Source organism: Centroberyx gerrardi, chromosome 8 (genome assembly GCF_048128805.1).
Source record: "Centroberyx gerrardi isolate f3 chromosome 8, fCenGer3.hap1.cur.20231027, whole genome shotgun sequence".
Lineage (NCBI taxonomy): Eukaryota > Metazoa > Chordata > Actinopteri > Beryciformes > Berycidae > Centroberyx > Centroberyx gerrardi.
Genome location: NC_136004.1, coordinates 2,707,329 through 2,722,701, shown reverse-complemented (window position 1 = coordinate 2,722,701; position 15,373 = coordinate 2,707,329). Strand labels below are relative to the sequence as shown.

At 39.5% G+C, this 15,373-nt stretch overlaps 1 protein-coding gene across 4 annotated transcripts; it reads right to left on the bottom strand.

Annotated features, from left to right (window-relative positions):
• Positions 1-1,485: 1,485 nt before the first annotated feature.
• ydjc (YdjC chitooligosaccharide deacetylase homolog) lies at positions 1,486-15,177 on the bottom strand. 4 transcript variants are annotated; one of them, XM_071915194.2, is made up of 6 exons: positions 15,063-15,177; positions 10,285-10,460; positions 9,327-9,486; positions 6,435-6,534; positions 4,790-4,967; positions 1,486-1,946 (listed from the first exon to the last, which is right to left on the bottom strand). In XM_071915194.2, exons 2-6 carry the CDS (start codon positions 10,446-10,448, stop codon positions 1,616-1,618), a joined length of 933 nt encoding a protein of 310 aa, XP_071771295.1. In that variant the 5' UTR covers positions 10,449-10,460; positions 15,063-15,177; the 3' UTR covers positions 1,486-1,615. The 4 variants fall into 4 exon arrangements, with proteins under 4 accessions (XP_071771295.1, XP_071771293.1, XP_071771294.1 ...); XM_071915192.2 differs by having other exon boundaries at positions 15,067-15,171; XM_071915193.2 differs by lacking the exon at positions 15,063-15,177 and adding an exon at positions 13,764-13,839.
• Positions 15,178-15,373: the final 196 nt, after the last annotated feature.

Sequence of the window (15,373 nt, the reverse complement as noted above, 5' to 3'; positions counted from 1 at the left end):
ATAACATACATATTGTTAAAAGGGTTTTAAAATATACTGGAGCATCCACTTTGGGACACACCATTTTGGCAGGTAACTTCAGATTAAGTGCTAATTGTGCTTGGTTAGCTACAATGACCTGAGATAATTGGAAAATCAACCTTCATGAAGTAAAGGAGGTCTCATACATAGAAAACCCCAAGCTCCTGCATTGAAACATTTTGAGACATCATACGATTCCAGAAAATACAGCCACATAATCCTTTCCAGTATTTAAAGATTTACAATTTGTCATAGGTAACGGAACAAGCTACTGTATGAGCTTGAAAGACTTGGATCAGTCTAAGCAATATGGGGGATCTGAACCCAGTACTGGTCACTATATTGCTTAGACGTACATTTTAAACATGAATACAGATATAGCAGGGCTGCTAAAATGAGAATATAGTAGTGGTGGTATTTTAGCAATGAAAAAAATGTGACTACTTAGAAATTAGATAACTAGTTACATACCTCAGTAGAAAAAAAAGCACCCAGCAGATTGTAAAATTCTTGCTGTGCATGTTGTACTCTGAAAAGGTGTCACTAGAACTTATGTCTGGGGCAAGGTATCGCTTGAAAATGTTTGGATACCAATTTTACCTCATTATCAGTTTGCTAATTTCTCAGCTGTGCGAGCAGTGTGCCAAATGCCAGTAATATGAAATGCATTTAAAAAGTAAAGCTGCTCGTTCATTGTGATGATTAATTTGATCCGGGTGTTAGAGATGGTTCAAGGAAGGAAGTAATTGTCCCACCAATTGTCCCACAGAAGTCGGTGATAAGGAGAAGACAACCTGAGACAATGGAGGAGCATCTTACTAACATAGCATGTGCGTTGATGCGGACATGGCTAGAGTTTCACTATTGTAAAGTAGCAGCAATAGGGAGCTAGTAGGCTAGGCCTGAATATCCCACTACAATTCTGTAGGGCTTCTGGAGGGCTTTCAGATGTAACACACCTTCTAGCGGCCATGTTGGAGGTCCTCTTGGCTTCAACGGCTGTAAACAGCCAAGTTGTAATTTTAGAAATACAACCAGCTGTCTCAACAGAACTGAATAGACATGGTTTAAGTCTGTGCTGTTTTTGAGTGTGAACTGATCATTTCATCAGTGATACGTCTGATCGATTTTGTGTTTAGATAATGTCAGCTTTAGATAATGTCAGCAAATCACATTTGATTTACACACTAGCCAACGCTTCTAGTAGTTTGTGTTAGTAGTGGCTAGTAGTTACATGTTAACTTTGCTAAAGCCTGCTGGCTAGTTAGCTAGCTAACAAAGCCAAAAACCAACAGTTTGTTCAGGTTAGTTGAGCTGACTCTTCTAGAGTGTTTTGGAGACTAGGGCTAAAGGCAAGACAGTTTACTGTGTCCCAGTATTTGGAAAGTACACATTTTGAAAAAATAAAAAAAAACTTATCAGACCACTCATGATGGTACACCTATGCCATATGCTATCTTTTTTTTCTAGCCTGGTTGTTATTTAGACATTTTGTGCTCAGCCAATTCTCCAATGGACCTCCACGATGGTGCCAGATGTAGGAGGTTTGTGCTACAACTGCAAAGTATAGGTACAGACCTATGTATAAGGTTGGTCAAAGGTCCTTAAAAGCACAAAGCTGCACTCTCTCCTGGCTGTAGAGGGCCAGGAGTGACGGGTCTCTCAGGACGGTCAGCTCATGTTGCCTGTCGGCTGACTGTGAGAAGTCGTCGGGTCCCTCTCCACAGCCGCCTTCCTGGGGTTGACTTGGGTAACCCGGGTGGACCATCAGCTCTGCAGTGACAACAGGCTGATCGGATGTGGATGCGCTGCTGGAGGTAGTGGCTGAAGGACCTGCTGCCATAGCATGGCTGAGGGCTCTTTTCAGGTTGGTGATGGACATGTTGTGGCCCATGGTGGTCAGTCCTAGGTAGAAGTCTGGCCACCTAGGGAAAGGGTAACATTTTGATCAGGGTTTAGATCTAGACCAGTGGTTCTCAACCATGGTCGGGGGAACCATATGTACAGAAAAATGGCAATGTGCAAAGCGCATTGCTCTGTTCTCATTATCAGACCACATTTACAGATGGAGGTAGGATTATGTATTGAAAATGTGTCCAGACATACAGTATTTACTGACTCATATGCAGAAATTGTGCAGGCTGATGTAGGTCTACTCATTACAGTGCACAGGAATATGAATAAAGCAATGATGTACTTTGACATCACTGAGTTGCATGGCAATAAAATTTTATGGACAAACGTATTCCCATATCCGTACCTCATCTAGCATTAGGTGGAAAAAAACTGAAGATGGTTAACATTGGTGTAGGAACATGACTGTCCATAAATGTTTCTCACAACAATCTCAGGCTGTGCAATTTGATGTCATAGGACTGCACTTTTGTTCATCTGGAGAACTTCTAAATTTGTAAAACAGAAAAACGCAAAAATTTGTAAAACAGACAAGGCAAATTTTTGGAGATGTAATTTTGATGGCAATGCAGGCTACACCCAAATAGAAACATTTGGTCACAGACTCCCAAGTAGATTGGTACTTTTTCCTGGTAAATACTTAACTGAGAGATGATCCAATGTAGCACTGGATGTTGCAGAGTGAAATGATAGTGATAATAAAGTGCTCCTCGTTCTCTGGGGACTCTCTAAAGAACCACTGGGGATGGCTGGACCTCAGTCAGAACTGCTTTAACCTGTACCATGTAAAATCTGGACTAAACTTGTCAGCCTTGCATTTGGATGATGGACTTCATCTGCCTGGTTCTATACATCAGGGAGAGTGTTTGAGAAAAAAAAACAAAAAACAAAAAAAAAGTGCTCCAACTGGGCTAGCAAGATGCCTAAGGTGTAATTCAAAGCTATACATGACTCATCCATTAGTATCACTTACAACCCGACGGCCATCACAGGAGCCAAAATGACATGAGAGCCAGCCTGATAATATCACTGCAGAGTAGGGTTGGGCGATATGTCAAAATTTTCCTACCGGCCACCGTCAGCCCAACAACCGGCGATTGCCGATATAGTCGCCGGGTGTACGAGCAGCTGAGATTGTGACTACAATGAGAATAGCTGGTCCACCTTAAAGGTCAGTCCACCTTAAGTGAGCCTGGTCAGCTTAGCCATTGTCGCTAACTTCGGGGCTAACCCCCTTCACTTTAATCAAAAAACTAAACTAAACTGTACACACTGTCGCTGCCCGATCTGAGTCAACCGTAGATGTGAGTCGCGCACATCTCACAGCGACAGTCAACTTCTAGGATGTAACGTTAGCTAACTAGAGAAAATGTCCGCTAGCCGTGATGCTAATTTTTGCTATGTTCAACTCCATTGACTTATGCTAAAAACGTTAGCGATCTAAAAGTCCGCTAGCTGCAACGCTAATTAGTGCCAAATCCCATTTGATTATGCTAAAGTGTTAGCGACTTAAAAACTGGATCTGAAATGGGTTTGTCGCTGCCCGATCTGAGTTGAACATACCGAAAATTAGCATCACGGGCTAGAAGTTGACTGTCGCTGTGAGATCGGGCAGCGACACACACATTGCACTGCTACATTCACAGCTATACTGCCAACTTCATACTCTTTGCTCCGGATCACGTCGGAAATCAAGTGTGTTTATGTTTATGGTTGTACTAAACGGAAAGCGGAGTGAAAAGGCAACTGTCATAGAGAGGGTGGAGACATGATGTCGTTTAAATACGGGGATAACGGCGCCCAACTCCAACTGCCAGTTCCTATTGGCGCACGCTTTGAATTGCGCTTTACAGGTTAATTATTTACTATTAAATTAGCAAAATAAAATGTCAAAAATCGCCCAAAAAAATCAACCGGCGATGGACTCTGCCAATCGCCGATAGCCGACATATTCGTCCTATCGCCCAACCCTACTGCAGAGCCACAGGATCAGCTTGTGTTTATGTCTCATATTATGGCCATGTTGTGCTCCGGGTGTGAACTCACCACCTGCCAAGCACCAGATAAGCTGGTAAACTTTGTCTTTGGTGAGCCGATCAGATCAAAAGACAATAATGGCTCTGTATCAAACAGGCACCTGATTGGCTGCCTGTTGCCCTGCTCTACACAAAGCGCTAGCGTCTAAACTTCCTGGGTGGTTATGAGCCTAACATTATTGAATGTTTGACACAGTACCTGGTTGTATTCATAAAATAGGTAGTGTGACATTTCTATGAAAAATTTAATTATTTTGGCTGGTATTAGGCTTGGGCCGATATCGTGATATTTTGTGAATATCGCAATATTTCCCGCAATACCGAATTGCTTAGATCACAATTGTACAAGCTTTTAAACTAATAAACCTATAATCTACTAGTGGTAGGATAGTTAAAAAGGGAACCCCCTTTTTTTTTTACTTCAAGTATGATTATACTTGAATCAGCCTGTTTTTCTGGAAACAGCAGGAATGAGCAATTTACACCAAATGGCCGTTGTTTCCTCCAATGCTTGAATAGTAAGATCAAATTTCTAGGCTGTTAATAATAATAATAATTATTGTTATAGCCTAGAAATTTGATGTAATTTGTAAGAAATAAAATAAAATACCCCCCCAAAAAAACACAAAAAACCCCCCAACAACAAACAACCCCCACTGCGATAATATATATATATATATAATATATCGTATATCGTAATATTTTGGCGGGGCAGTATCGCAATATTACATTTTGGATATCGCAAAAGCCTATTCCACAGTCTGGTTTTTGGCTGGTTTCTTTGCATAGAAAACATGTATAACTTCACACACACAGACCTGATTCCGTAGCGTGTGAACACGGGGATGGAGTCCAGCGCATCCTTCTCTACCTGTGTGTAGAAGCCTTGGAGATGCGAGGGCAGCCATGGACAGCTATGTAAACCTGGCTCCACTGGAACACGAGTGTATGGGATACGGAGGTCAGACAGCACCTGTGCAAAGACCTCGCGCACCTCTGCAACACACACACACACACACACACACACAGTCATGCATAGTCAGGACAACTTATATACAATTAGAGAGTTGTGTTCATTTCTGTTGTGATTTTTCGCTGAAGTTGCTTGTTTTTCCTTATTGCCAGAAGGCCCAGCATCTCTCATTTGATGTGTCTAAGAGCCTGTAATATTTTCATTACGTCCATGTTGAACTGTCATAAAATACCTGTGGTAGTAACCTTTATTATCAGATGATGCTCCTGCTGGCGCTAGTTTTCACTGCAGTTGTATTGGAATTTAGATTTTTCCATTGCATGTATTTAACAATTTCAAATTTAATTCAGAAATCTCATGACTGAAACTTTTTGTTCAAATGTGCTTCCACTTATATGTAAAATAGCCATGACCATAATGGTTTTACAGGAAGATCTTTCCACTGTAGGTTTGATCAGTTCAAGCCGGATAATCTATTATTCTATTTTTTCTACAACAGGGCTTAACTTTACCGGCCACATAATACAGCCAGCACAAAATGGAAATTACAAGAGGAAGAAATGACAGTATGAATGTACAGTAGACTGACATGAACCATAATGCAACTTAGATGCTCATTTGGGAAGAGAGCTAATTTAAAATAAGATTACATTTTATTGATCCCCGTGTGGAAATTAGGTCGTTGGCACATTGAGTAGCCAGCCAGCCAAAGACAAAAAGTAGCCAGCTAGTAGGGATCAGGAGTCATGCTCCCCTGGGGGAAGTTTTTGATGAACAAGCTTTATTTTTCCATTCACAATACACATCTTAATTAGTGAGTTTTTTAATGTGTTTATCTCAAAACCTGTATGCTTTCCTTTCCACTTTAATTCTGAGTTGTGGTGTTGAGCACTGAGCATTTATAAGTGACTACAATAGGTATTAGGTAGATGAATAGGCAGTTAAGTACAGTAGGTTAATGAAAGTTACCTCAGAAGACTCGAGTTACAAAGGGAAACGAAATAAAAAGCTGCAGACAAAGCACCATACTATGATTTAATTTCAATTACTGAATCATCTTATATCTGAGTACTGGACAGTTTTACATCTCTGACAACTACGCATTTCTAATTAAAACTAATTCAGTAGAGATTTAAGTTTCACTGTTTTCATAACGGGAGCCTCTGTCAGATTGGATGCAATGCTACTAAGACGGTCACAGCTGGCAAGCATGTAACTAAGCTAGTTTCACATTTTTTTTAAAGATCATTTTTTGGCATTTTTTGTCTTTATTGGATAGTTAACAGTAGAGAGAGCTACCCCAGACACCCCAGTTCTCAGGGTTAGGGCTAACCCAGGTTTTACATCAACTCCAAACATAATTTAGTCTCTTCTTTCTGTGTTTTGTTTGAAATGTACAAATAACAAAAATAGACTAAAGTCACCATTAACCACAATGTTCTGTTACAGGAAGTAATAGCTCATTTGTCATGGTCACTAGTGTGCGTTACCTGGCAGTACATGGACGTGTTGGTGGCCGTCCATGTGGCAGGGCAGGTGACCCGTCAGTTCCCTAAATAGCCTGACCTGGGCCCTCAGCTCCAGCTCCACCTGCAGAGAAAAACATAGCTGGGAGATTAATGCAAGGGAGAAACATCACTTCATCACTAGCAAGCTACACTTGAGACCACAGTGCATGCGGCACCCACACAATAAAGAACTGAATGTTGCAAGAGCAAAAATCATTTGGTACTAATTAACCCTGAATGCATGAATTTAACTTTTCATCCATCATCTCCTCCATCCACTACGAAACCAAACCCCTTAAATTTTATCCCTGAAATGTCCTTACTTTCTCCATTACATAAGCATGAATTATCCATTAAAAATAACTTTATAGCTTTAAAAAGTAAGGTTAGTTTCATGGGTTTATAAGGGATTTATTCATGGGGTGATTCACAGAGACGCTAGTAATTAAGGGATTTTTCAAGGCTTTTGTGCAGGTTTACAGGGTTATTAAGAGGAAATTAACGGAAAAGTTCCTGTCTCCCTGAATTTTACATTAAATTAGAAAGTAAGGAGTCAAGATTAAGGGAGTGTTGAAGGAGTTTTGATGTGATCTCCTCCCTTAATGAATTTTAAGGGGATTTTGCATGAATTAGGGGGGTGAATTAATGTAAATGAATAAAAATGTGAGGTTATTTTAAGGGATTACTGGTTCGTAGAGATCTCATTCTAATCGGTAGCCATAGTGTATACAGGTAGTTTCTCAGACAGACCAGTGAGTGAGCACTAGACTTTTGAAGTAAATCGAGAAGTCCCACTCTCATGATAAAGCAGCTGAAGGATCAAATGTTACGCCTCTTGACCAATTAAATGCACAGAGAAAAAAAAATCATATTAAAAGTGGAACAAGAGTCAACTCAAAACCATGAAAATGTAGCCATTATCACACATGTACCGACTTGGTGTGTAGAGAGTAAATACCTGACACCTGATAATGGGAAAGGCAACTGAAGGACAAAATTTCTTTTCCTATTAAGGAATACCAATGTGGTGATAGGATGTTATGTTAAATGGTCTCAGAGGGACTTTATAATAATTGAGTTCTATTTTATATTGAATTGAATTATATCCACACCAATACTTGTGATAACACATGTCATTTTGCGGCCAATGATTAAACAACTGACTAACTTGCTGATCCTGCTTTGTGAATTACCTGCCTGACCTGATTCACAGTATACACAGCATGGCCTCAGGCACACTGTTCGAGTCATCATCTTCATAATGCTGTGAAAACCATCATCTAATTATAAAGCACTGTTTGGTTTATAGTTTGCTTGTGTCACAGTTTGTAGAAATACATGCAACTGATGCCTCTCTTTGGCCAAACACAAATGTGCATGTCATACTTCCTTCTTCTCTTGTTGTGCTCAGGCACATTCAGTATGTGCAGATTTTGGAGTCACAAAACAAGTGACCGTGTTCAAGTCACACCAAAATGCAACATACATAAACCCTTGTGGCTTCGAACCATGATGGTCAGAAAATTTAAGACACCTATGCCATGGATGGAGAGGCGTCAAGTAACACAGCTGACATTAAAACTCGTGGAAAGACTATTTAAGTATTTTATTAAAGTATAAGTACTGATACTTTAGTTCTAAAATTGTCAACCTAAAACCATGATTGCACTCCCCCTTGAATCTTTAAGATGCTGCTTGGATTCATAAGGGAACCTGTACCGCCAAATACAAGTGTATAACCATTTGTACAATAATGCTTTAACTTCATGAAGTTGTTTCTGACTGAAATGACAGACATCATCACACTGATTACTCTTATGTGCAAAAAGAAACCTTACTCTACTGAAATAAGTAAATACTTGAAATATTACTCAAATACAAGTACACGTACAGACTGAAATACTAAACTAAATCATGTCTTGTGTTGAAAAGTAACTGGGTGTAAATGTGTGTTGTCCCAAAGAAGCCACACATGTTAAAAATGACACATCATGCAGTGTTTCAGTTTTTCATTAAAAATGTTGCAATTGCAATATTGAGCAAAAAAAATCACAATATGATTATTTGTCAACATCGTGCAGCCCTAGTTTCAACTGCTGGATCAGGAAAGCGGTCGAATGTATGCTGTAAATAATATGAGCCAATGCGGTAGTGATGTGACTAGCAATGTGTGAAATGCTAGTGTCCCACGTGGGGGAAAATAAAAGAATACCATACATTCAATTGGACATCTTAAATTTGGGTATCCAACAGAGTTTAATATATTGGACAGATGGCAGATCCTATGCTGCTGCAGTGAAAAATGTTAATGCGCTACCAGTGGCAACAGGTGAGTAAGCACCTCAGTCATCAAGCACACACTAACACGTAATTACTATGTTTGGATAAGACCTATCATTTATTCACACGTTTAACACAGTGGTATATTTGAATTTTAATAGTTTTACATTTACATTTAACATGATGTGCCGCTGTTAATAGAATGTCTAGGTAAAATGTGATTGGCTTATCACACTGTTAAAAAAATAAAAAAATAAATCGCCAATCAGAATTGGCACCAGATAACCTGAATGGTGCATCCCTGATCACCAGCAAATGAGTTTTCCCGTATATCTGCTGAACTGACCATTAGACAGTTTATGATGCTTTCCTTAGCACTATTGCATTCCTTGGCCATCAAAACACATATTATGTATTATGTGTATTATTTTCAATCCTATCATGGTACTTTTACACAAATCTGAATGATTTGTGTGCATTTCAACTATACTTACTGAACACATACAGTATGGCTGCACGAGTGTCATCCACAAATCTATTTCGCCAACATGGACAAAGTCAGCAGTGCTTTGGACCTGCTGCCGTCGCCATTACCTCTGCCATGCTGAGCTGGCCTCTCTGCAGGGTCTGACGGAAGCCCATCTTCCCGCGGAAGAAGCCCTGATGGTTGAGGAGGGTGGAGCCCTGCCGAAGGCTCTGGCACACCGGCACACCCTCCGACAGGTTGGCATGGAGGCCGATGGGGATGTCATGTCTGACAAGCAAAGAGGAACTGTCATCAATAAGTGTCACTAATGTTCAGTGCATTCCAGGAGTTATTTTGTGATCAAGTATTGTAATTTACTTTTTTGGAGTACCCACTTTCCCTCAACCTGTCTCGTCTACTTCTACTTCAGTTTAATGATTACCTACGTTTCCCAGAATGCCTTTTGACAACCCCCAGAGAAGAGGCGTGAACTTGTTGTTTTCAATCAGAGGTGGGCATATCCAGCTAGCTATCACTTGTATACTCAGAACACAACTGCTGAATCCAAAAGTCCAGACGTTCCTGGACTTGCTGACTTGTCTCTTGCCAAAATTCATTACGTCTGTAAGGGCTCTCGTGGACTTTTGTGGAGCTCTACGCAGTCTTCTAGAGAGTCCGCTACCCTGCAGACTTTAGTGAGAGTTCCCACTGTTGTACTACAGATATGATGATAAAAGACATCAGGTAGACCCGTCCCATTAGCACCTTTTATGCAGCCTCGCAGCCCTGTGCCCTTGTAAACTCATGCATTCACGCCGAGTACTTCAGTTAATGTCAGACTACATAAAACCATAGTCTGTAGTCCACACATTTGGATTCAGCCAACATGTCTTGTGGCTGCACTGCATTCTGGTCTATTGAGGCTATTGTTGCTCTAGAAAGAAGCCCTCACTCTTTGATTCTGACAGACTGACACCAAAACCTGACGTTTACCATTGATGTTTTAGATCGCTGACAACTTTTCTGCTATCAAACTCCATGGTGCATTTTTAATTTAAAGCGATGTCATATTAGCACCTACAGTACCTTTTAGCCAGTTCTGCTGCATCTTTGGCAGCGGAGGCATTAACCAACAGCGAGACGTTGGAAATGCCTCCAGCCTGGAAACAGTCCACGATGCCCTGGTTCCTCCTGGGGCAGTAGCCAAAATCATCTCCCGTCACCACCAGCTTCACTCTGGGCTGTGGCATTATCGCTGGCCGCTGTGGGAAAACAGACAGAAAACGAATTATATTTCCTCAACACAGCAGTAAGTGGCAGCCAGCTACTGCCTGATACACCCAACATGTTAGATAAAGATATACAGCTGCAGTTAGGGCTGGGCAATGTGGACAAAATTAATATCACAATAACCCTGAGGTGGGGACTCGAGTCAAACTCAAGTCACAGTTTTAACTGCTTGAGACTTGACTTGATGCGTGAAGAGAAGACTTGAGACTGGACTTGACTTGGGTTCTGGTGACTTGGGACTTGACTTTGACTTGTACTTTGATGACTTGAAAAGGTTTCTAAAGTCTTGACTTGAGATCTTGTGTTTGTGTAAATGACTTAGATTGAAAGTGATGAGATTTGTTCCACCAGACGACTGAATTTAAATTCTGTTTTCTGAATTTGTATGGAATGATCGAATGTATTGAAGTTGAAACTGATTATAGAAATCAAACTCATGATGCTCTTACCAAGTTTTTATCCTATTAAAACCATATTGCATTGAAAAGTCCTAGATATTTAGTTTTCTTTAAGATATTAAATTGATACTGGACTCTTGATTTCTTCTGACTTGACTTGGTGTTCTACATTTAGACTTGAGACTTGGCATTAATGACTTGGACTTGACTTGATAATCTACATCTAGTCTTGGAACTTGACTTGAGACTTGTGCCTCAAGACTTGAGACTGACTTAGGACTCGAGCAAAGTTGACTTGGTCACACCTCTGCGATAACCATAAGAAATTGTCTCAATTATTTTACGATATCTGCTAACATGCAAAATCACATGTTAAATAATCAAATTGATGTCCATCGCACTGAACTGCATGGTAATATAAAGTACAATAAAGCTCTGTACTTTTCAAATAATATTCCCTAATTTGTTTCAGATCTCATTTCATGAGAGATATTAATTAGTATTTGTATGCTAGGGATGGGACGATATATCGAAATTCAATGTATGGTAATACAAAAAATGTGACCATATGTATTGTGGGGCAGAAAAATGAATCGCGATATTAGCTACATTTTATTCTGCTGTAGTTGCCCATCACAATTTCACATGCTCTAGATTGAAATTACACTTTGTAATGACATTTTTTTATTTTTGTTTAAATTGTACATTCTAGGAAGCCAATGCCATTGCTCGAAAGAGTTGTGGCTCAGAAATAAACATAATTCTGCAGTCATACTTTGTTGTCACTGAACTTTTATTTAGCCTATTACATCGTATCATGATTGTATCGAATTGTGAACCCCATATCGTGCATCGTAATCGTCCCATCCCTAGTATTTGCCTTTCATCATTAATTTAGACAACAGAGTTGAGAATCATGATAACTCAATATCAATATTTAATTACAATATGATTCTGAAAGGTGATAAAAGATAAGATTGAATTATTGCCCAGCTCTTTCTGCAGTTTAGCCCAAGCAACATGCCAGCTACATATTTATATGCAATGTAGCCTTGCACCAATTGGCACAGCTGCGTGCGACTTGTGAATGTGTTTAAAATGATTCAGTGGCATAAATGCAATTATGTTTCAATTGATTTTAAGTTACCTAAAATAATGTAGACTGGAAATGGAAATGGGGAAGAACATTCACAGCATTAGTTGTGAAATCACTTTCCTAAAGCTTTTGCTCAGACAAAGTATAAGACCGGAAATTAGGCAATTCTACCTTCAAAATAAAGGTTTGGTCCTGGAAACCCCTTTCTTGACGATTATAAGAACAAAATGTCCCACAGCCAGGAGTTGAAATGGATTTTTCAACATAGTAGACATCATTCCAAATTGTCTGGTATAAGTTTTGCATTTGAGTCTTTATTTTTGACAGCTTTATATCTAGGCCTATATGACTATTGATAGCCCATGTGAGGACATTGTAGGAAAAAAACATTTACCATTTGTCACTTTGGTACTTTGCGTTAGTGAAAAAAACATGCAACATAAGTAACTCACAGCAAAATGATTTGAAGTTCAAGAGCTGGTCTGTCTTAGTTCCTCTTCACTAGGAGTTTAAAGCGCCAATGGAGGAGCTTATGGCAGACTGTCTTTACTTTGTTCAGTCAACATTTAAATATGCTTTGCCAGATTTAAATAAGTTTTGCCTGCTGGTTTGTATTGAACTAGTGAACTTTGGAGTGGACTCTAGTGGACACTCTCTGCTGCATTTTATCTGCTATTGTGCGTCTTGTGCTTTTCCTGATGTTTGTCCTGTATTATTCTGTTCTATAGGTGATTGTTGATCAGTTAGATCTAGTTAGGCTCATTCTCTGTAAAGTCCTTTGAGACATGTTTGTGATAAAGGGCTATATAAATAAACAAGAACTTGGAGAGCTTACAGAACATTTTACTTTGTTCTCTTTTTAATATGATTTTGACTTGTATTTAGATTGTATGAATTGTTTTGCCTTGCCCTTTCTTTTTGTAATTTTGACTGTACTCTAACTTTGTCAAGGGTGGAAGTAACTAATTACTCATGTTACTGTAATTGAGTACTTTAAGCATTTTAAGTCAGTAAATTTACTTATGTTTTTACTCAAGTATTGTACTTCACTACATTTTAAATCACACCAGTACAAATTTTGATACGCATCAGAAACTAGACCGTCATAAATTAGCCAACTGTGCAGCCATTCACAGTGAGAAGAGGCCTTACTTTGTTTGTGCACTTTGTGTAATTTCCAAATAAAACAATACAGTTTGAACTCTGTACTCTCGTCCTTTTAGAATTTAGTGGGAAAGCTCACAGCTAACAACGTTCTCTTTTCTAAAAAGTAACTCAGTAACTTTTACTCTCAATTAGATACTTTTTACTTTTAGTTCAGTAGATTTTTTCAACAGTAGGCCTACTTTTACTTCTACTTAAGTATAAGTATTGTATCATCAAGTATCATTTTACATTCATAAACGTTCGTCGTTTTATTTTGAAAGCGTTTGACTGGAAGTGTAACGTTACTTTTTTTTTAATCGTGGCTGTCTTGACAGTGGTCATAACTAGCAGTAGTTCACTAACATTTGACCGTGCACGCCCTAGTACACTGTAATGTCGACCGAGTAGCCTTCCACTACATTGTCATACTTACACGAGCGATTCAAACATAATTTAATAGAAGAAACCTTGTTTAGGCAAATGAAGGAGCGACGGTGGGAGAACACACAGCCCCAGAGCGTTACACAAGGCCTCCAATGAAGTCTAAAACAGTCAACAAAGACCGGCACATTCATACGGAATGAAGCAAATAAACGTATCCTGGTCTTTAACGTTACAAGAAAAGTCTGTCTTACCCATTTTTATCACGCACGCTTGTCCATTTATGTCCTAAGCCAGACAGGCACGATGGAAATAGCCTTTGCTTCCGACTACCAAACGGTATTAAAGTAGGCTGGAGCTTCTACCGAGTTTCTATCGACACTCTACCGCCCTCTGCAGGACTATGCTTTTGACATAATATCTAACGAATGAAGCACAATTCCAGAATTAAAGAACGCCGAAGACGAAGTTCGGATAAACCGATGTTATCTGTTCTTCAGTCCATCTCAACTCGTAACACCTGTTCTGTGTTCTTGCATTCTTGAGAAGTTTGTTCTCTTCAACTTGGGAAGAAGAACGTTCTCTACAAGGACACAACTGACTTGGCATTCTTGGATTTCAAAAACCCCTCTAGTATTTCTGTTTATTGTCTATGGCGACCGTACATTACACCCAGTGATGTGGTGGTAAATGAAAGGAGGGTAAATAGCCTATGACCTCCAGTGTGTGAGGTAAAGAAAGCTACCACCAGTAAAAATCAATATTTCCAAAACGCATTCTTTTGGCTTTAACTTTTAAGACCCCACCGAGGTAGAAATTAGCCTACATCAGTTTAAATTGTATCTTCTTTATTTACGACATTAACATTTATATCAGCCTAAAAACCTGGTAAACTCTATTCAGCAAATAAGGCTTGATTGAGAGCGTTAAATACTTAAATTTACTCTCCACTACATCCCTGACTGTGACGACATGAATTACAATATTGTCCAGTGCCTCCAATTGGACCTATATAACGTCATGCCGATCAGATATCTGTGACAGTCTGTGGTTTACAATGAAGGGTAAGCAAACATGTCATAACTCGTAAACTTTTCTACATTTCCCACGCGAACAGTTCTGAACATTCTATATCTTGCTTACCTTCTGTAACAGCTGTACACGCGCAGGATATTGACTGTGTACGATACGCAGGTGTGGCTTTCCACAGAGATTACGTGTTACTGGGAGCCCAGCAGTGTGGTGAGTACACAAGACCCCAATGCTAATAGCCTAAATACTGCTTATAGCTAGTGTTTCTTTTATCTGACAGCACTTTGACAATACAGTTGTAGTATTGTCAGTGTTGGGGAGCTGCTTTTAAAAGCTATCAGTTAAATCACATTAGAAGAAACCGAACTACAGCTCAACAGAAATAAATATAGCCTGACTTAAATTACTTAGAAAAACTAGTTTTAACAACTTAGTAAAATACACAATATCTACATCTGCAGTACCATTCAATACAACATTACAAGGCAATTTAACACCTGTCTATTTCCCTCCCCAACTACCAACCTGGACGCTGATCAACAGAGGCTGTATTGAAAAGAGATGTAAGGATGTAGATATGACGCCACTGATTGAATTTTGTAGAAACTCAGGGGTTATTCGTGTCATTGCTCCGTTCCGGTGTACACCGGCATTTTCAATGTAACAATTGAGCGCTACAATACGGAAGAGGATTGGGCCACGTCAAAAATGTATTTGAGCTCTGAGTCAGAATTCTGAGAATTTTCTCACGTGGCCCTAATCATCTTCCGTCCTACAACGTATGTTTATTGTACGTCACATGCAATATCTTGTATGACGCTGATGGGATTTT